Here is a 21,589-nt window from a genome sequence, read left to right on the forward strand (position 1 = left end):
GTAAAACTCTACAATCTGCTTTCAGGGAACTAATTAATATAGTTAGTTGAAAAAATAAAGTGTTTGTAACACCAATATGATGGATTTTTTTTTAACACTTTGAATGTTACCAGCTTTAAATGTAAAATTGACCATCATTAAATAAAATTTCTTTGCTATGAAAGCACTTTGCTAATAAATACATATATTGAGTAAATATGGACACTAAAACAGTACCTCTGTTTTCACTATAAGCTAAGGAACATAGCAAATACAAATTAGAAAGCATTTACTTGTCATGGAATTTTTCAGGACTTTTGTAGGTTTATGTTTTTTTTCTGAGACAGAGTCTCGTTCTGCCGCCCAGGCTGGAGTGCAGTGGTGCGATCTTGGCTCACTGCAACCTCCACCTCCAAGTTCAAGTGATTCTCGTGTCTCAGCCACCTAAGTAGCTGGGACTACAAGCGTGTACCACCACACCCAGCTAATTTTTGTATTTTTAGTAGAGACGTGGTTTCACTGTGTTGGCCAACTGGTCTTAAACTCCTGACCTCAAGCAATCTACCCCTGTTGGCCTCCCAAAGTGCTGAGATTATAGGTGTGAGCCACTGTACCCAACCAAGTTTGTGTATTTTTATTCTTTTTCATGTGATTTGTTAAATGAGTGATTAAATATAATTTGATTTCTATGTATTTGTATGACTTTTCTATAAATAAAATTTAAAATCAGAAAAAATTATGTTAGACCGTGTGTAGTGATTTTTTATTTTGAAATTTTGATTATTTAATATGTACACCATGCTCTGTTCTTCTTCTTCCCCATGTTAAAAAAATTCAGTGCTTTGTCTTTTTTAAAATACACCATATAAATAGCATCAGAAATAGTAAATATCCAGGAATGACTCTAATAAAATATGTACACTACTTCTGCATGGAATTCTATAAAAGATTATTGAGAGAAACTAAAGAAGACCCAAATAATTGGAGCATTATATAATGTTCATGTATTGAAAGAATCAATATTATAATCATACATCTTTTCTCCAAATCTGTAGATCCCAATTTAATCCCAATCAAAATGTTAATAACAGCATTATTAAAAATAACATTATTGAGATATTCACATATCATAAAATTCACCCATTTTATGTGTACAATTCAATGGCTTTTAGTGTAGTCACAGATACGTGCATCTGTCACCACAGTTAATTTTAGAATATTTTCATCACCTCCAAAAGAAACTCTATACCCTTTAACTCTCATTCCCCTATGCCTTCCGTTCCCCTACCCCTAAGCAAACACTAATCTACTTTCTATTGCTCTAGATTTTATGCTTTCTCTTTTATGTCATGAAATGTCTTTTAATGTATTACTGAATGACTGAAATAATTCATGTCATAACAGCAGCAATAATTTTTCTTTTGGGAGTATTTTGCCAGTCTGTAGTGTTAGCCATTCTAAAAGAATATGAAGTAGTATCTTATTGTAGTTTTAGTTCACATTCCTCTCTAACAACTAATGATGTTGATCATTTTTTCATTACCTTATTGGCCATTTGTGTATCTTCGTTTATGAATGTCTGTTTAAAAGTTTTACACCATTTTTAAGGTCAGGTTATTTATTTATCATCAGTTGTAGCAGTTCTTTATGTATTCTGGATACAAGTCTATTGGATTACAAATACAGTATTTTCTTTGTATATATGGTAAAGAGAATACTTTCTCTTTTAAGTCATAAAATATATTTTAAGGTATTAAATGACAATTATTTAGGTCATAAATTAAATAATTTTTTTACTGTGGTGGTATTTTTTAATCCCTTCTTTCCACCTAGTAACTTTTTGGAATATCTGTGTCAATAATAGTAGGAACAGTAGATGTGCCTTTGGAGTGAAAATAAATAGCTGTTTAAAACATAGGCCTTTATCAACATTCAGTTCTTTCAATTAGGAAATGGAGAATGAATGTTTGAGTTTTTAAGGGGAATTAATTGAATGAGATTTTATCATTTAAGATGGAATCATAACACTAGGCACATAGTTGTATGTTTTAGGAGGAAATTTAGTTTTTCTATCTCTGCTTCTCATGAATAGGAGCACTTCTTGGGTACTCTGGAGTGATTTAAACCCTTTCTCACCCACTGGAGTCCTTTTGCTTTATTAATATTTATTTATTTATTTTTGATACAGAGTCTCACTTTTTCACCCAGGCTGGGGTGCAGTGGCACAATCTTGGCTCACTGTAACCTCAGCCTCCAGGGTTCAAGAGGTTGTCATGTCTCAGCCACCTAAGTAGCTGGGATTACAGGCATGAGCCACCACGCCTGGGCTAATTTTTTAAAATATTTTTAGTAGAGACAGGATTTTGCCATGTTGGTCAGGCCGGTCTCAAACTCCTGGACCCAAGTGATCCTCCCATCTTGGCCTCCCAAAGTGCTAGGATTACAGGTGTAAGCCCCTGTGCCTGGCCTATTAATAGACATTTAATATAAAGAACTAAATAGACTTTATTGAGGTATAATTTACATACAGTAAATGCACAGATATTGTGCATATAGTTAGATGAATATTGACAAATACACCTCATATCAGTAGTCCCAATCCCCTTTGAGGGGCCGAGATAGGTGGATTACTTGAGGCCAGGAGTTTGAGACCAGCCTGGGCAACATGGCAAAACCCCATCTCTACAAAAAAATACAAAAATTAGCCAGGTGTGTTGGTGTGTGTCTATAGTCCCAGCTACTCGGGAGGCTGAGGTGAGAGGATTGCTTGAGCCTGGGGGAATCAAGGCTGCAGTGAGCCATGATCGTGCCACTGCACTCTGGTTTTGGTGACAGAGTGAAACCCTGTCTTGAAAAACAAAACAAAATCCAAATATTTACACCTGTGTCATCACCACCAAGATCATTGTTTAGAATATTTCCGTCACCTTAGAAAGTTTTGTCATGCCTTTTTTCAGTCAGTCCCACCCCTTCACTTACTGCAAGACCACCACTGTTGTGACTTTTAGCATCTAAGTGTAGCTTTGGAATCATGTGGTATGTACTCTCATGTCTCTGAAATTCATCCATGTTCTTGCATAATTTAGTAGTTCACTACTTTTTAATTTCTGATTAGTATTTCATTGTAAGGGTATACTGTAATTTGTTTAACCATTCATCTGCTGTTTAATCTTTTGAGCTGTATGCATTTGGCCATTATGAATAAAGCTGCTTTGCACATTCCTATAAAAGTCCTTGGATATGTTTTTATTTCTCCTGGGTAAATATGTAGGCATACAATTTGTGGGCAAAGGGTAATGTTTGTTTAATTTTGTAAGAAACTGCCCAACTGTTTTGCAAACTAGTTGTACCATGTTTCATTCTTACCAGCAGTGTATGAGAATTCCAGTTCTATATCCTCTCTAATATTTGATATTGCCAGTCTTTTTAGTGTTAGTCGTTCTAAGTGAATATGAAGTAGTGTCTCATTGTAGGTTTAATTTGCATTTCTCTGGCAATTAATGATGTTGAACACTTTTTCTTTTTCTATATTTATGGGTCTTTCTAGACTGCATTGTGTTCCACTGATCTTTGATGTAGTCTTTTATCAGTACCCTGCCTAGATTACTGTAGCTTTTATAAAAATAAGTTTGGAAATTAGGTGTTGTAAGTTGTCTAATTTTGTTCTTGTTTTTAAAGAAAGTTTGGCCATTCTAGATCCTTCATATTTCCATATAAATTTTAGAATCAACTTGTTATTTCTACAAAATGCACACCAGGATTTCAGTTGAGATGATGTTGAATCTATAAATCAATTTAGAGAGAATTGACACTTAACGATGTTGAGTTTTCCAATGCATGAACATGATGTCAAACTCTATTTACGTCTTCTTTAGTTTGTTTCTCTGCACTATTGAGTGGTTTTCATTGTAGAGGTCCTGCCTGTTGTTTGGTTAAATTTATTCTAAATATTTTATTCCTTTTTGATGCTATTATAAATGGTATTTGAATTTTTTTATTTTCCTGTTGTTTGTTGCTCATAGAAATACAATTGCTTTTCGTATGTTGACCTTGCATCCTGTGCCTTTGCTAAATTCATTCATTAGATCTTGAAACTTTTCTGTAGATTCCCTAGGATTTTATATGTAAATAATGATGTCATCTGTGAATAATGACAATTTTACTTTTTTCCCAATTTGCATGCCTTTTATTTTGCTTTCTTGACTTTTGCGCTGGCTTCTAGTACAAAGGCAGATGGAAGTAGTGAAAGTAGACATCCTGGTTTAGTGTCTGACCCAAGGAGAAGCATGAGGTATTTCACCATTAAGTGTGATGTGAACTCTCAATTTTTCTTAGACGTGTTTTATCAGAATGAGGGAATTTTCTCCCATTCCCAATTCATTGAGAGTTTTTATACAGAATGGATATTGAATTTTGTTAAATGCCTTTTCTCCATCTGTTGAAACTAACATATGACTTTTTTTTATTCTGTAATGTAGGTGAGTTATCTTGATAGTTTTGTTTGTTTGTTTGTTTGTGTTTTGGTTTTTTTTTTTTTTTTTTGAGATGGAGTCTCAACTCTGTCGCCCGGGCTGGAGTACAGTGGCGTGACCTTGGCTCACCGCAACCTCTGCCATCCAGGTTCAAGCAATTCTTCTGCCTCAGCCTCCCAGGTAGCTGGGATTGCAGGTGCCTGTCATCGCGCCTGGCTAATTTTTGTAGTTTTAGTAGAGATGGATTTCACCATCTTGGCCAGGCTGGTCTTGACCTCCTGACCTCATGATCCACCCATCTCAGCCACACAAAGTGCTGGGATTACAGGCGTGAGCCACCACGCCCGGCGATAGTTTTTAAATGTTTGCATTCCTGGAATAAACTCCACTTTGTTCATAATTTATTATACACAGAAATTTAAATCTATTCTTAGGGAAAAATACTCTTTTTAAATATCAAAAACATTCTTTTTAATGGTTAAAGATGACAAAGTTGAATATTTCCACCACACCACCATGCCCAGCCTATCTTTGCTTTTAATCTCGGCACCTGTATCAACTAGATGAATGACTTTAGTTAATCACTTGATTGCTCCTCATCAGTAACAGGACGTTCAGCTGGATGACTTAAGGGATCCTTCCAATATAAGAATGGTCTCTGTGTAATATTTGAAAATAATGGTTTCTGGTTTCTTCTATGTCCTATTGCCAACATATATATCAAAATTGGACTAGTATACATGACCATGTGTTATAAATACTACTTTTAAAAATTTCAGTGATACATAATTTCCATACCTGCTGCACTCTGTGGATGTTTTATAAAGTTGTTATTTATTTTGTGAGTAAAATATGAAGTTTTATCAAAGGGGGTTGTACATTTCTGAACAAAATATAATTCAAACATTATAATAGGTTTTTTAAAATCTTTGACTATTTTCTATGTAGGAGAGTACTTTATTCTTCCTACATTTTTGTAGTATTATCACTTTAATGTATAGTACTGCAGAAATGGCCTACCTATAGTGATATATAAAATAAATAGAAAAACATTAGACCTTTAAAAGTGTGACTACAGTTTATTCACTGCTTTACTCAGCAGACCATTGAGTACCTACTATGGCCCAGCACCTCTTAGATGCAGAGATGAAAGGACAGTGACTGTCTTTACCAGGAGCTCTTCACTTTTGAAGAGATAGACAGATAAATGATGACAAAACAGTGTAAAAAGTATTTGGTGAATGTAGTGGAGAGGGGTCATCAGGAACTGCTTTTTAGATATTGACATCACTAAGTAGGAATTGGCAATGTAAAGAGGCAGGAAACACCAGACCAGAGGAATTGCACATGAAAAAACACGGGGGCTAGAGAAAACACAGCACATTCAATAAACTACAAGTAGTTTAGTGAAGTGCCAGCAAAGGCTGTATTTTGCTTTGCTTTTGGTGAAACGGGGATTGGCTAGTGAGAAGACCTGAAGGGCAGAGGCCATGACATGGCAAGCCTTGTATACCATGTTAAGAAGTCTTAATTTTATTCTGAAAACATTGGGAAAATTTTTAAGCAAGGGAATAGGCAATGAGAATTATTCTTCACATTTGACAAGTGAGTTAATGGTAAAATTGGCAAGAGTTGTTTCAATAGGAGAATAATGCAAACTTTTAAATGTAGTAAAGGTAATAATAAGTGAATATTAATTTACTATATCTAGTTCTACAGTTTCTGTTCACACACAAACCTAGATCTATCTATGCATGATTGGTCTGACAGGAATGAGAGGGTGTGGGGGATGCTGCCATTCCTACTTCTTGGAGTAGTGAAAGTATGATCGCAGTGGAAATCTTAACCACTCCACAGTGGTGCTATCCATAGAGAGTAGATAATCATTGAATTATCCCCCTTTAACACCCAGACTCATTGAAGCAATGAATATATCAGTTGATTGTGGTGTAACAGACCATGTTCTAAAACTTAGTGGCATAGAACAATGATTTATTTGCTCGTGATTCTGTGAGTTGGCAGTTCTGGCATGGCTCAGCTGGAATAGCCACTTCGGCTCCTTAAGATATCAGCTGGTCTTACATCTGAGTTTGCAGTCAGTTAGCAGATTAACTGAGGGCTGTTGCATGGGGCTGTTGGCCAGACTGCCTCAGTTCTCATCCACATGGCCTCTCATCTTTCAGTAGGCTAGACTCAGCTTCTTTACATGATAGTGGAAACATTCCAACAGGGTGCGGAAGCTGCAAGAAGTCACATAACAACATGTTGATCACATTCTATTGGTCAAAGCTAATCCAAGGTCAGCTCAGATTTAAGGGATGGGGAAATAGACTCTATCACTTGATAGAAGGAACTGCAATTAATTTTGGCTGTGTTTAACCTACCATGGTCTCTTCTCTGACCAAAATTATTAGTATTCCTTCTACACTCACTCCCCTCTAGGCCTCTTGAAGTATTATTCCATCATGGCCTCAGGCTTGAATTGATGATCTCATGGTTTACATCAGTTCTGGATATACATGAGGCTTTCACATATAGTGATTTTGTTTCAGCTCTTCTTGATTGAGAAACTTGTGAATTAGGTTATCTGCTCTGCATATGCCCTATATACAATAATGAGATAGGAATAAGTTAATTATAGTAAGAAGAGGGACAGGAGAGGAACATAGTGATCTCTCGGCCATAGCAGTCCTGAAATCCAGTCAGCACATGTTGTCATGGCCCCTGTTCTAGGGTCTGGGAATATATTTTTCTTCTGTGGGAGTGGTTCCCTAATCCATGTTTCTCCAGGACTCTTGGTTCCATCCTATGAAGTCTCTTCTCTTTTCTATAACAGATCGCCCATAATATACAGCTTTCTCACCCTCCTTCCTGCCTGTTGAAGAGTGGGGGCCCAGAGGCCTTTTTTTCATTTTGAACTCTCTATCCTATCCCTTTTAGGCCAAGCTGTTAGTATTTTTTAATAACCAGCTTTCTTTAAAATGTGAGTTTCCTGCGAATCTTAATGGGGTTCACTCTATGCCTCAAAAGCCACATCTATAATAGTCTTTGAGACAGCCCTCTCTGCTTTGTATAGAACAATCCCCTGAAGATTCCTAGTAGTACTTTTGTCTAGGTGATAGGGTCTACTAGGTACCACCTAAGTCTTTCTGGAGTCTTAACAAAGAGTATTATGGCCATTTAATAACCACTCTTTGCCTGCAGGGGAGGTGGGGCAGAATGGGAGCTGGTTGAGCAAACTACAGCCTACAGGCCAATCCTGTTGCCATTGACTTGTTTTTGTACAATGTACAACTTAAGAATAGTTTTTGCATTTTTAAAGGATTGTTAAACAGAAGAATATGCAACAGAGACCATATATGACTCACCAACTCTGAAATATTTACTATCTGGTTCTTTACATAAAAAGGTTGCAATTCCTGGTCTAATTCAAGAAAAACTGTTAGCATAATGTTTATCACTAGGAAAAACAGTGCATATAACATAACTATCCTGACTCATCAAAACATTTGACAAAAGGTCTAAAAACAAATTAAGCTTAGAATAGAGGATTTCTTTCATATACAAAGATTAGAAGAACCAATTTTTTTTGTTGTTGTTTTTGTTTTTGAGACAGGGTCTCAGAAAAAATGACTCTGTCACCCAGGCTGGAATGCATTGGCACAATCTCAGCTGTCTATAACCTCTGCCTCCCAGGCTCAAGCAATCCTCCCACCTCAGCGTCCCAGATAGCTAGGATTACAGGCATGCATCACTATGCCCAGCTAATTTTTGTATTTTTTGTACAGATGGGGTTTCACCATGTTGCCCAGACTGTTTTCGAGCTCCTGAGCTCAAGCAATCCACCCTCCTTGGCCTCCCAAAGTGCTGGGATTGTAGGCATGAGTCACCATGCCCAGCTGCCAATAACATTTTTAATAAGAAGTTCTACGTGGGACCAATACAAGCATCATTCTTTATTACTATTTCCATTTGATATTATGTTTTAAATACATGTAGTGGTAAAGTGGAATATGAAAGCTAAATGTGGGAAAGAAGGAGAAATAAAAATACTATTTTTTAAAGTAATGTGTACAGAAAAATCCAAGAACTCATTCAGAAAATTATTCAACAAAATTATAGAGTAAAAGGCAAAGATGTTTGTTTTTAGCTGCAGCTATACAGCTAGAAAAGAAAAGGAAAGAGAAAGATCCCATTTGTAGTACTAATGTAGAAACTTTCAGATATGTATATACACACATATATTAGAAGTAACTATAAAATTGTGATAGAAGAAATAAAGGACTTAAATAGTCCATACACATATATTCCTGCTTATGCATGGAAAATAAAATTTAATTAGCATGTCAAGATACAGATTTAATGTAATATCAAAAATACCTATTAGGCTGGGTGTGGTGGCTTACCCCTGTAATCCTAGCACTAGCACTTTGGGAGGCCAAGGTAGACAGATTGCTTGAGCCCAGGAGTTCAAGACCAGCCTAGGCAACATGGCAAAACCCTATATCTACAAAAAAATACAAAAGTTAACCAGGTGTGGTGGCATGTGCCTGTAGTCCCAGCTACTTGGGAGGCTGGGGTGGGAGGATCACCTGACCCTGGGCAGTGGGAGGTTGCAGTGAACCATGATTATGCCACTGAACTCCAGCCTGGGTAACAGAGTGAAACCCTGTCTCAAAAAAAAAAGAAAAAAAGAAAAAAAAGAAAAGAAATATCTATTAGCTTTCCATCACATTCTGGATAGAGTCCAAGTTCCTTATCATGTCATCCAGAAGTCCCTGAACACTAGCCATCTGGTGCCCATCTTCCTGTGCAGCTTCCTAGTCCAGTTTGTGATCTCAGTCCTTTCCCCTTTGACTCACTTGCCCATTCTCTCCCATCCTGCCACTTCTATTTCTGAATGGCTGGGATAGGCAATTAGTTTAAAACCCAGTCTAAACAGTAGTTACGAAAAGGGCCAGTGCCTGGCACCTTGTTGGTACTTGAAATATGTTTCTTGAATGGAAAAATTGCCTCAATGAAAGTTACTTTACTGTTTGTTTCTATGGGGAATTTTATAAAGCTGTTACACAGTTATTTTCCCTGTAGAAAGGAAGACATAAAAATATAAGTATTGGCCGGGCGCAGTGCCTCATGCCTGTAATCCCAGCACTCTGGGAGGCCGAGGTAGGCGGATCATGAGGTCAGGTGATCGAGACCATCCTGGCTAACATGGTGAAACCCTGTAGCTACTAAAATTACAAAAAAATTAGCCGGGCATGGTCGCGGGCACCTGTAGTCCCAGCTACTCTGGAGGCTGAGGCAGGAGAATGGCGTGAACCCGGGAGGCGGAGCTTGCAGTGAGCCGAGATGGCGCCACTGCACTCCAGCTGGGCGACAGAGCCAGACTCCATCTCAAAAAAATAAATAAAAAAAGTAAATATTAAATATGAGTGGTATGTTATTGGCTGATTTCTCTTGATTGGGTGGTCTAGAAATAGCAGGGAATGGACCTGTTCATGGCATATATTGTCTAATATGGCACATTGGGAACTTCCCAGTTGGATGTCATGAGGGAACACCTAATTCCCCTGGATTCTGTGACTATTGTGTGTACATAGGACCTTGGGAGATAAAACTTGGGAGATAAGATCTTGGTTTGAAATAGAGGGCTGCAAATTCTAATTTGCCAGGGTGCCCACAAATTAAGAGTAAAGGATTATATCACTTCTAAAAGGACAGATTTACAAATGTGCTTTCTTTGGAACCAGAAAGGATAAATCTGGGAATAAATGGTGCCCGGATACTAATAAAAAAGTAATACACCCAGAGGATTGAAGAGAACTTCCCCAATGATGAATTGTGTTTGAAATTGTGGTAATCAAATGTGAAGCAAAGACTCATTTCCCCCAGTGCTATATTGGGCAACAGGGTGGTGCGGAATGCCCTCTTCAGGACTACAATTCCAGCAGAGGGGCCAAAACCCAAAAATCTGCACTTGCCTCAGTCTCATTATTTCAAGGCCCATGGTTTGCAAGAGCTAACTCACTTGGTGAAATGGGGGCAACAGGAATGTTCTCCCTTTCTCTTGAGGGGAAGAACAACAATCTTGGGTTCGTGTGGGAGGAGAAGCTCCACAGAAGAGGTATTGCTGGGTCTGAGCCTTAAAGGTAGCTGAGAAGCCCTCAGCTGAGTGGGAAGGACCTTGTGTCATGCAGAGCTCTGCCAGGAGTCAGGAATGCCTATTCACGCAGCAGTGATGATTTGCCAGTATACTCTAGGGGAGCAAGGGCCAAATTATCAGTACAACATGTCTGCAGCACTTTCTCAGACCCTTGAGGTTTCTGCAAGCTCCATTAGAATGCTATTAGTTCACCTGCCAAAGATAAAGACTCATATAAGAGGACCATATAGGAAAGATGTGCCAAAAATTGGTTTATCTTTTTTTTTTTTTAAAGACCATGTACATTTTTATTGGCATCTTTAAAAATGTTGAGGTATACTGAGTATGAGCTATATATGGAAATGTTATCTGTACATCTTTAGTTTTATTATTTGGAAGTAAAGCACATGGAAATGGGGCCCTTTTATATGTTTTATTTTGCATCTAAAATTTAAAGTCATTCATGCAGTGAATGGTTATTGAATACCAAACTCCATGTTAGGCACTGGGTGGCAGAAAAGGGGGTGATTGCTAAGGACTAGGGCCTGGGCCCTGGAGTACATGCCCTGAGAGAAGACTGAGAAGTGTGTTTGGGAAAGTTTCCCATCATATTTGGAGATAAACCTGAACTCCTTTGTGTGGTCCCGAAGGGCCCATTAGATCTGAGGCTGCCTGCCCATCCAACCTACACCTTCCAGCCTTGTCTCCTAGCCCTCTCCCCCTTGCTATGTATGTTTTAACCACTCTCCTTCTTTCTTTCTTTCTTTTTTAAAAATAGGATGTAATATATAATTCCTAAGTTAAAATAATCATGAAAGTAATCATAAAATGATTAAAGTTAATTATAATCATGAAGTGACAAATTAAAAATATGAAATGACAAATTTCTAGAAAAATGTACATCGCAAAATTGACAGGTGTGTATAAATCTCAAATAGTCATCACAGAAAATATTGTGAAACTTACATATTTTCTCCTTCAAGGGCTTAAGGGACAATTCTCTTGCCAGTGGATTCCTTCAGACTCTTTATGAATAGATCATTTTTGTGGTAACAAATATGTTTTTTTAACTTTTATTTTAAGTTCGGGGTGCATGTGCAGGTTTGTTATATAGGTAGATTGCATGTTACAGGGTTTGGTGTACAGACTGTTTCATCACCCAGGTAATAAGCATGGTACCCAATGGATAGTTTTTTGATCCTCACCCTTCTCCCACCCTTCATCCTGAAAGAGGCCCCAGTGTCTCTTCCCTTCTTTGTGTCCATGTGTACCCAAGGTTTAGCTCCCACTTATGAAGTGAGAACATGCAGTATTTGGTTTTCTGTTTCTGTGTTAGTTCACCTAGGATGATGACCTCAGCCTCCATCCGTATTGCTACAAAGGACATGATCTCCTTTTTTGTGGCTGCACAGTATTTCATGATGTGTATGTGCCATATTTTCTTTATCCAGTCTACTGTTGATGGGTATTTAGGTTGATTTGCTATCGTGAATAGTGCTGTGATGAACATAAGCATGCATTTGTCTTTATGGTAGAATGATTTATATTCCTTTGGGTATATACCCAATAATGGGATTGCTGGGTTGAATAGTTGTTCTGTTTTAAGTTCTTCGAGAAATTGCCAAATTGCTTTCCACAATAACTGACCTAACTTATGTTCCCACCAGCATTGTATGAGTGTTCTCTTTTCTCCACAACCTCACCAGCATGTGTGTTTTTTTTTTTCCATTTTTAATAGCCATCCTGACTGATGTGAAATGGTATCTCATTGTGGTTTTGATTTGCATTCCTCTAATGGTTAGTGATGTTGAGCATTTTTTCATATGCTTGTTGGTGCATGTATGTCTTCTTTTGAAAAGTGTCTGTTCGTGTCCTTTGGCCACTTTTTAATAGGGTCATTTGTCTTTTACTTATAAAGTTGAAGTTCATTATAGATTCTGTATATTAGACCTTTGTCAGATACATGGTTTGCAAATACTTTCTCCCATTCTGTAAGCTATCTGTTTACTCTGTTGATAGTTTCCTTTGCTGTGCAGAAGCTCTTTAGTTTAATTAAGTCCCATTTGTCAATTTTTGTTTTCATCGTGATTGCTTTTGGCATCCATGAAACCTTTGCCAGGGCCTATGTCCAGGATGGTATTTCTTAGGTTATATTCCAGATGGTTGTAGGTGTGCAGCTTTATTTCTGTTCCGCTGGTCTCTCTGTCTGTTTTTGTACCAGTACTGTTTTAGTTACTATGGCCTTCTAGAGTAGTTCGAAATCAAGTAATGATGCCACTAGCTTTGTTCTTTTTGTATAGGATTGCTTTGGCTCTTCAGAGTCTTTTCTTATTCCATATGGATTTTAAAATAGCTTTTTCTAATTCTTTGAAGAATGTCATTGGTAGTTTGGAATAGCATTGAATCTGTAAATTGCTTTGGGCAGTATGGCTTTTTTTTTTTTTTTTGAGACTGAGTCTCTCACCCAGGCTGGAGTGCAGTGGTGTGATCTCGGCTCACTGCAACCTCCACCTCCCAGGTTCAAGTGATTCTCCTACCTCAGCTCCCGAGTAGCTGGGACTACAGGCTCATGGCACCATGTCTAGCTAATTTTTTGTATTTTTAGTAGAGTCGGAGTTTCACTGTGTTAGCCAGGAAGGTCTCGATCGCCTGACCTTGTGATCTACCTGCCTCGGCCTCCCAAAGTGCTGGGATTACAGGTGTGAGCCACCGTGCCTGGCCTCATTTTAACAATATAGTTTCTTTCTATTCATGAACGTGGAATGTTTTTCCATTTGTTTGTGTCATCTCTAATTTCTTTCAGCAATGTTTTATAATTCTCATTGTAGAAATCTTTCACCTTCCTGGTTAGCTGTATTCCTAGGTATTTTATTCTTTTTGTGACTGTTGTGAATGAGATTGTGTTCTTGGTTTGGCCCTCAGCTTGGGTGTTGTCGATGTATAGAAATGCCACTGATTTGTGATTTTGTAGCCTAAGACTTTGCTGAAGTTATTTATCAGATCTGGGAGCTCCTGGGCTTTCTCGCTTTCTATGAAAAAGCCAAACCCATTCCCAATACTTCATATACTTGCTAGGAGCCCTTTTCCTCCAAATCTTTGCATAGATTCCTTCTTCTCATCAATGAAGTATCTGCTCAAATAGCCCGTCCTAAATAGCCTGTCTAAAATGTTACCCTTTTTGTCACTCTGTAATCTCTTTCCTAGATAATTTCCTTCATAGTACAGCGTTATATCTGAAATTTTCTTATTTTTACCCATTATTTTCTGTCTCTTGTGCTAGAAAGTAGGCTTCATGAGGATATGGATATTGTGTGTTCACCACAGCATTTGAAGTACCTGACACAGTGCCTGGCCTGTTTAGTAGGGGGTCAAGAAACATTTGTTTAATGGATAAAAGAGGAAAATGGGCATTCAGACAGTAACACTTCAGCAGGGTGTTTGCTGGAATGGTAGCAAATCAGGAACATGAAAGCTAAGTTTACTAAGGGAAGCAGGTAGGGTGTTAGTGAAGTCTCCCCACAGAGGAAATAAAAACCTAGAGAATGAGTTGCAGTTTGGCAGATGGGAGGATGGGGATGGAGAACTGCAGAAACAGTGTATGTGAGGAAGACCTACTGGGAGCACGGAGACCAGTAGTTTTCAGAGGAAACCCTTACCAGCTAGGTGTGTGAGGACGGCTCATGTGTTTCGGAGGGAGCTGAAACTGGACAGGTCAACAGGAATCATTGCTATGAAGGGTTTTCTATGCCTAAAAAGGGGTTTAGATTTTGCTAAACCCCTTTTTTGAAGAATTCTGGCCTTTTCACAACCAGGACACCAGAAGGAATAGTCCGAATGTCCTGTCTTTACTTTCTCACTTCCTTTGACTCTTCAGCCTATTGTAATTGGACTTGCACCCAAATCACTCCATTAAAACTGTGTTAGTTAAGGGGCATTCCAGTTGCTAAATGCTTTTCAGCCATCATGTCACACAGTGAAAGGGCAACAGCTTTGGCCCTGCTGACTCCTTTCTTTCCTGAACTGGTCTCTTTCTTGGTTTCTCTGGTTGTACTTCTCTTTTCTGGTTGTACTTCTACTTTTCAGTAGAAGCCTTTTCAGGCGTTTCTTTAGCATTGCCCATCTTTAAGTCTTTAAAGTCCAGAGTTTCATTCTTGGTGGTCTCCTATTATTCTATATTCTCACCCTGGGAAAACTCACATATGTTCTTGCCTTCCACCCCAATGACTTCCAAATCTTGTTATTTACTTCATATTTTTTTAAAGTTCCAGATCTATATATTTACTGTCTACTAAAAAGCTGCCTTCATTAGGATAGCCCATAGACATCTGACTCAATATGTCTAAAAAGTGAATCCCAACCTAATACTGCTTGTAAATTTCCTGTCTTGGTGAATACATTATCAGCTACCTAGTTGCCGAAACCAGAAACCTGTGGGTCCTTTTAGATCTTTTTTTTTTTTATCCCTTATGTGCCACAGATAATCAACTGCAAATTATTTTAGTTCTACCTTACAGTTTCTCAAATATGTCTCCTTTCCCTTCTGTTGTTGGAGTACTTCAGAAAGTCATCATCTCTCTCATCTGGATTATTGTTTCCCGGCCTCTAACACTGCTTCCCCTTCCACCTAATTCCGTTCAGCAAATCTGATTGTGTCATCATGCCGACCCCCTCTCTCACTGATTGGTGTAAGGCAAGAACTCAAGCTTGAGTTGTTAAATCCTTTACTACCCATGTCCCAGGTGTCCCAGGTCTAGCTTTCTAGCTCCCATTCTACTTCCATACTTCTGATAATGACTGCTCCTTTTTCTGAACTCCTAAACTGAATGCTTGTACCACCCCGGATACTTACTTATACTACATGCTTTCTGCTGTTCTTTAACTGTTTATGTGTATGTATTTTATGGACCAAATGAGGGGACCTTCTCCAGGGCTTGGACCATTTCCTCCAGAAAGGGTAAGACAGTATTTTTGTGGACATAGTGTGCAGTCAATAAATATTTATTGGATTACATTCACTAATAAGTCTTTCTCTCCTTATATATTATTTATTAATAATGTCAGTTTCTCTTTAAAATTGTCTCTGAGTTTTACATTTAACTGCATGAAGACTTCACATTTTTTTAGTAACTTTGTGGCACTGGTTTGCTAATTAATAGGACTTAACTTTTCATTTTCACCTAGCAAATCTGTTTCTTCATAGGTGAGGAATTCTTGCAATGTGCATGGTGGTAATAATAGCTATTTTTGGAAATATCAGCAAGAGTGTGCTAAATACTGTCAAATACTGTTAGATTCTTCTATGATTAGAATGGCTTATAAACTTAAAAGTATCACAGCTTTAATTGGATTGAAGATAGGTTAATTTGATTCTTAGCTTTTCAAATGCAGCCTTTCAAGAAAAAGGATTTTTTGGTCAGTTTAAGATAAGATATTAGGAATTGATGTGTCTTATTGCCTTAGAACATGAAGGATTCTTTTGTTAACTGACACAGGCATTGACATGTAGAGAAGAACTCCTGACTCTTCTTCTGTCTCTCCTTCCACTGGTATGGAAGATACCTGTCCAAGAAGAAAAGGCAACAGGTATGCTTTTTCCCCTTATCATATCACTTGTGTTATCAAAATCTCATAGAAAAGTTACTTCTGCCTGAATGTTTGATTCTGATTCAGATTCAGAACAGTATATGTTATAGTGATTTATTATATACTAAATATGAAAAATTATTCAGGCAAACACATTTTTCTTTCAATAATACAAAAACCATGGTGCTTCCTGAGGGAAGTACTTGAATGTACTGATGATTAGAAAATGTATGAAGAAGCAGAACACTTATCAGAAGGAGTGAATCTAGGTGTGTAGCATACATCAGAAAAATGGATAGTGAAAAGTTGGAAGTGAAAAATCTGAAAAAAGCAATTAAAGTTTCTTTGCTTATTTTAAAGACTGCTTTCTATTACCAGTATTCTTTAAGTGACTTTTGCAGTATTTGTTTTAGCTTAGTTTTTCTAGTGTTGCCTCTAAAGGATAATTTTTATTTTATTTTATTTTTAGACAGAGTCTCACTCTGTCACCCAGGTTGGAGTGCAGTGGAGTGATCTCGGCTTACTGCAACCTCAGCCTCCCGAGTTCAAGCGATACTTGTGCCTCAGCCTCCTGAGTAGATGGGATTACAGGAGTGCACAACCATGCCAGACTAATTTTCGCCTTTTAGTACAGATGGGGTTTCACCATGTTGGCCGGGCTGGTCTCAAACTCCTGACCTCAAGTAGTCTGCCCACCACAGCCTCCCAAAGTGCTGGGATTACAGGCATGAGCCACTGTGCCCAGCCTAAAGGATAAATTTAATATAATATTTTGTTTCAAGCTTGGGTAGAATTATTACGCATAAGGTCAATAGATATTTTTAATTTATGATTTTGAAGAATTCATATGTCTATAAAGTACATGAAACTTTAAATGTTTCATTGGTGAGATTAATAGTTTTCCTCTTGACCCTTTCTTGTGACATGTGACTTGTGAGATGTTTGAAGATCTCTCAGGTTAAAAAAAAATCTATTCTATTTTAATTCCTGTATTTTTAGTGAATTTCATGGAGGTTTTTTAAAGGAAGTATCTAAGGTCTTGTAATACTGTTATTCTGCTTATTTATTGATTCACTAACTCTCTGCTTTTATTTTTTTCTGAGTTTGCAGAATTCACACATTGTTAATCACTTAAGAAATCTGATTAATGCTCTTTGGGGGAAGTTGTCTTCATTGTCTGCATCTTTTACTTGGGTGGAATTTGTCAGACTCCTTTTAATTTCTCCTCTTCCCATCTGGTTTGCTTTCCCTGTCTTAGTAAAGCACAGATTTTTTATTTACGGATTTTAATTTACTCACTCTAAATTACAAATACTTTTTTATATAGCTCTTATTACATACTGCAAAGAGAAAGACTGATTTAATTATCTTTTTAGTTAAAAGGAGAATTCATTCATTTCCCCTAAGAAATAGTTACTGAGTGTTGACCATATGCCAGGCCCTATCTAGGCACTGGGGATGAAATAACGATGTCTATACCCGGTGCCTAGTTTCTCAAATGCTGAAACATTTAAGAAATAATTTGAATAAAGAATTCTTTAAACCTCAGTTTTGGAGAACATTTGGCATATAGTGTATGATTTTGAAATAATTTTAGGAAAATCTTAAAGTAGTTAAGTTCTATCAGGTCTATGAATACTATTTTTGAGAATATAATACATCCTTATATCTTAATTAGGGGACTATGGGAGGAGATTTGTAAACAGTATGAACAACAGCACTAAATACCAGATAATCTACAGCATCTCTTATGTTGAAGTTAGAATATAATATATAGTTTTAAATCAGATTTACTTTCTTAACTTTGTTCTCTTTTGTTTGTTGTTGCTGTTTTGAGATAGAGTCTCACTCTGTCACCTGGGCTGGAGAGCAGTGGCACGATCTCATCTCACTGCAACCTCCGCCTCTCAGGTTCAAGTGATTCTCCTGCCTCAGCCTCCCAAGTAGCTGGGATTACAGGCAGGTGCCACCACATCTGGCTAATTTTTATATTTTAGCTAGAGACAGGGTTTCACCACATTGGCCAGGCTCGTCTCAAACTCTTGACCTCAAGTGATCCACCTGCCTCAGCCTCCCAAAGTGCTGGGATTACAGGCATGAGCCACCTCACCCAGCCTCTCTTTTGATGTTTCAAAAATCAGTTTGTATCCTTTGAAGTAATGTCAGCTAGTGTTTAGAGTAAGGATAGGTGTGCCTCTGTTTTGTTGTTTTAAAAATCAATTTGTATCCTTTGAACTAATGTCAGCTAGTGTTTAGAGTAAGGACAAGTGTGAGAGGAAGTAACCCAGAGATATGACATAAATGAAGGAAATCAGCCCTGCTGCAAAATACATTGAGGATAAACTCCTTTAGTGGGTGATAAATAAGAGGGCTGTCACCTTAAAATTGAGTTTTAAAACATATTGAGGTATTCTAAGTCTTCTTTCTTCATTCTGTTAGATTTTAATCTACCGCTCTCAGCTGATATAATCCTGACCAAAGAAAAGAACTCAAGCTCACAAAGATCCACTCAGGAAAAATTACATTTAGAAGGAAGTGCCCTGTCTAGTCAGGTTTCTGCAAAAGTAAATGTTTTTCGAAAAAGCAGACGACAGCGTAAAATTACCCATCGCTATTCTATAAGAGATGCAAGAAAGACACAGCTGTCCACCTCAGATTCAGAAGCCAATTCAGATGAAAAAGGCATAACAATGAATAAGCATAGAAGGCCCCATCTGCTGCAGCATTTTGTAACATCGTTTCCTAAAGAAGACCACCCTAAAGCTAAACTTGACCACTTAACAACCAAAGAAGAACAGACTCCTCCAGATACTATGGCTTTGGAAAATTCCAGAGAGATTATTCCAAGACAGGAGTCAAACACTGACATTTTAAGTGAGCCAGCTGCCTTGTCTGTTATCAGTAACATGAACAATTCTCCGTTTGACTTATGTCATGTTTTGTTATCTTTATTAGAAAAAGTTTGTAAGTTTGACATTACCTTGAATCATAATTCTCCTTTAGCAGCCAGTGTAGTGCCCACACTAACTGAATTCCTAGCAGGCTTTGGGGACTGCTGTAGTCTGAGTGACAACTTGGAGAGTCGAGTAGTTTCTGCAGGTTGGACTGAAGAACCAGTGGCTTTGATTCAAAGGATGCTCTTTCGAACAGTGTTGCATCTTCTGTCAGTAGATGTTAGTACTGCAGAGATGATGCCAGAAAATCTTAGGAAAAATTTAACTGAATTGCTTAGAGCAGCTTTAAAAATTAGAACATGCCTAGAAAAGCAGCCTGACCCTTTTGCACCAAGACAAAAGAAAACACTGCAGGAGGTTCAGGAAGATTTTGTGTTTTCAAAGTATCGTCATAGAGCCCTTCTTTTACCTGAGCTTTTGGAAGGAGTTCTTCGGATTCTGATCTGTTGTCTTCAGAGTGCAGCTTCAAATCCCTTCTACTTCAGTCAAGCTGTGGATTTGGTTCAAGAATTCATTCAGCATCATGGATTTAATTTATTTGAAACAGCAGTTCTTCAAATGGAATGGCTGGTTTTAAGAGATGGAGTTCCTCCTGAGGCCTCAGAGCATTTGAAAGCCCTAATAAATAGTGTGATGAAAATAATGAGCACTGTCAAAAAGGTGAAATCAGAGCAACTTCATCATTCGATGTGTACAAGAAAAAGGCACAGACGATGTGAATATTCTCATTTTATGCATCATCACCGAGATCTCTCAGGTCTTCTGGTTTCAGCTTTTAAAAACCAGGTTTCCAAAAACCCATTTGAAGAGACTGCAGATGGAGATGTTTATTATCCTGAGCGGTGCTGTTGCATTGCGGTGTGTGCCCATCAGTGCTTGCGCTTACTACAGCAGGCTTCCTTGAGCAGCACTTGTGTCCAGATCCTCTCGGGTGTTCATAACATTGGAATATGCTGTTGTATGGATCCCAAATCTGTAATCATTCCTTTGCTCCATGCTTTTAAGTTGCCAGCACTGAAAAATTTTCAGCAGCATATATTGAATATCCTTAACAAACTTATTTTGGATCAGTTAGGAGGAGCAGAGATATCACCAAAAATTAAAAAAGCAGCTTGTAATATTTGCACTGTTGACTCTGACCAACTAGCCCAATTAGAAGAGACACTGCAGGGAAACTTACGTGATGCTGAACCCTCCTCAAGTTCATCCACTCCTTCTTATAGATTTCAAGGGATCCTGCCTAGCAGTGGATCTGAAGATTTGTTGTGGAAATGGGATGCTTTAAAGGCTTATCAGAACTTTGTTTTTGAAGAAGACAGATTACATAGTATACAGATTGCAAATCACATTTGCAGTTTAATCCAGAAAGGCAATATAGTTGTTCAGTGGAAGCTATATAATTACATATTTAATCCTGTGCTCCAAAGAGGAGTTGAATTAGCACATCATTGTCAACACCTAAGTATTACTTCAGCTCAGAGTCATGTATGTAGTCATCGTAACCAGTGCTTGCCTCAGGACGTGCTTCAGATTTATGTAAAAACTCTGCCTATCCTGCTTAAATCCAGGTTTGTATATGTTAGGGTGGCGGGGGCGGGTGGGGTGTGCATGTCTGGATCTTTTTCATTGGATGCTTTCAAGTGAGTGATGAAATGTATGCATTTAAACTTCTGACACTGATACCTCCAGGGCCTTGGCAGTAGTGTGATCATATTTACTGTTTATTCTTTCCTAGGATTTAATTTCAATTTGCCAACAAAAAATGTTCTCCTTCCACATCAGATTTGTTTTAACCATTTGTTTATGTATGTATGTATTTTTACTGAGCTGTTTACAGAGAAGAGGATAGAGCCATTGATTTTAATTTCTCAACAAAAAGAAAAGTTTTAGATATACTTCTGAGAAAAACGTAGATGAAACACAGATATCCAAGAGCAGGGCAAGTTTAATTACTTTATATTTCTTTGATACAATATTATTGGCCATTGAAAATGTTTACAAAGATCATATTGGAATATGAGAAAATGATTATACTATCTTATGGGTAAAATATAAACAATTAAAATAGTATTAGGCCGGGCACGGTGGCTCAAACCTGTAATCCCAGCACTTTCGGAGGCCGAGACGGACGGATCACGAGGTCAGGAGATCGAGACCATCCTAGCTAACCCGGTGAAACCCCGTCTCTACTAAAAAATACAAAAAACTAGCTGGGCGAGGTGGCGGGCGCCTGTAGTCCCAGCTACTTGGGAGGCTGAGGCAAGAGAATGATGTAAACCCGGGAGGCGGAGCTTGCAGTGAGCTGAGATCTGGCCACTGCACTCCAGCCTGGGTGACAGAATAAGACTCCGTCTCAAAAAAAAAAAAAAAAAAAAAAAAAAAGTGTTCACTTATTTACAACTATGTAAAATATGTAGTATATGTAAAATACATAAAATGATTATTGAGGCAGTGGTATT

The 21,589-nt window shown here is 37.9% G+C and overlaps 1 protein-coding gene across 1 annotated transcript in view; it reads left to right on the top strand.

The window, feature by feature from the left end:
• Positions 1-21,589, top strand: part of LOC105474609 (lysosomal trafficking regulator) — a 200,414-nt gene that overhangs the window by 39,911 nt on the left and 138,914 nt on the right. Inside the window, exons 4-5 of the mRNA XM_071073958.1 lie at positions 16,086-16,176; positions 18,616-20,698. Of these exons, the coding sequence (XP_070930059.1) occupies positions 16,086-16,176; positions 18,616-20,698 (2,174 nt within the window). The remainder of the gene's footprint in view (positions 1-16,085; positions 16,177-18,615; positions 20,699-21,589) is intronic.

This window comes from Macaca nemestrina, chromosome 1 (assembly GCF_043159975.1).
Source record: "Macaca nemestrina isolate mMacNem1 chromosome 1, mMacNem.hap1, whole genome shotgun sequence".
Lineage (NCBI taxonomy): Eukaryota > Metazoa > Chordata > Mammalia > Primates > Cercopithecidae > Macaca > Macaca nemestrina.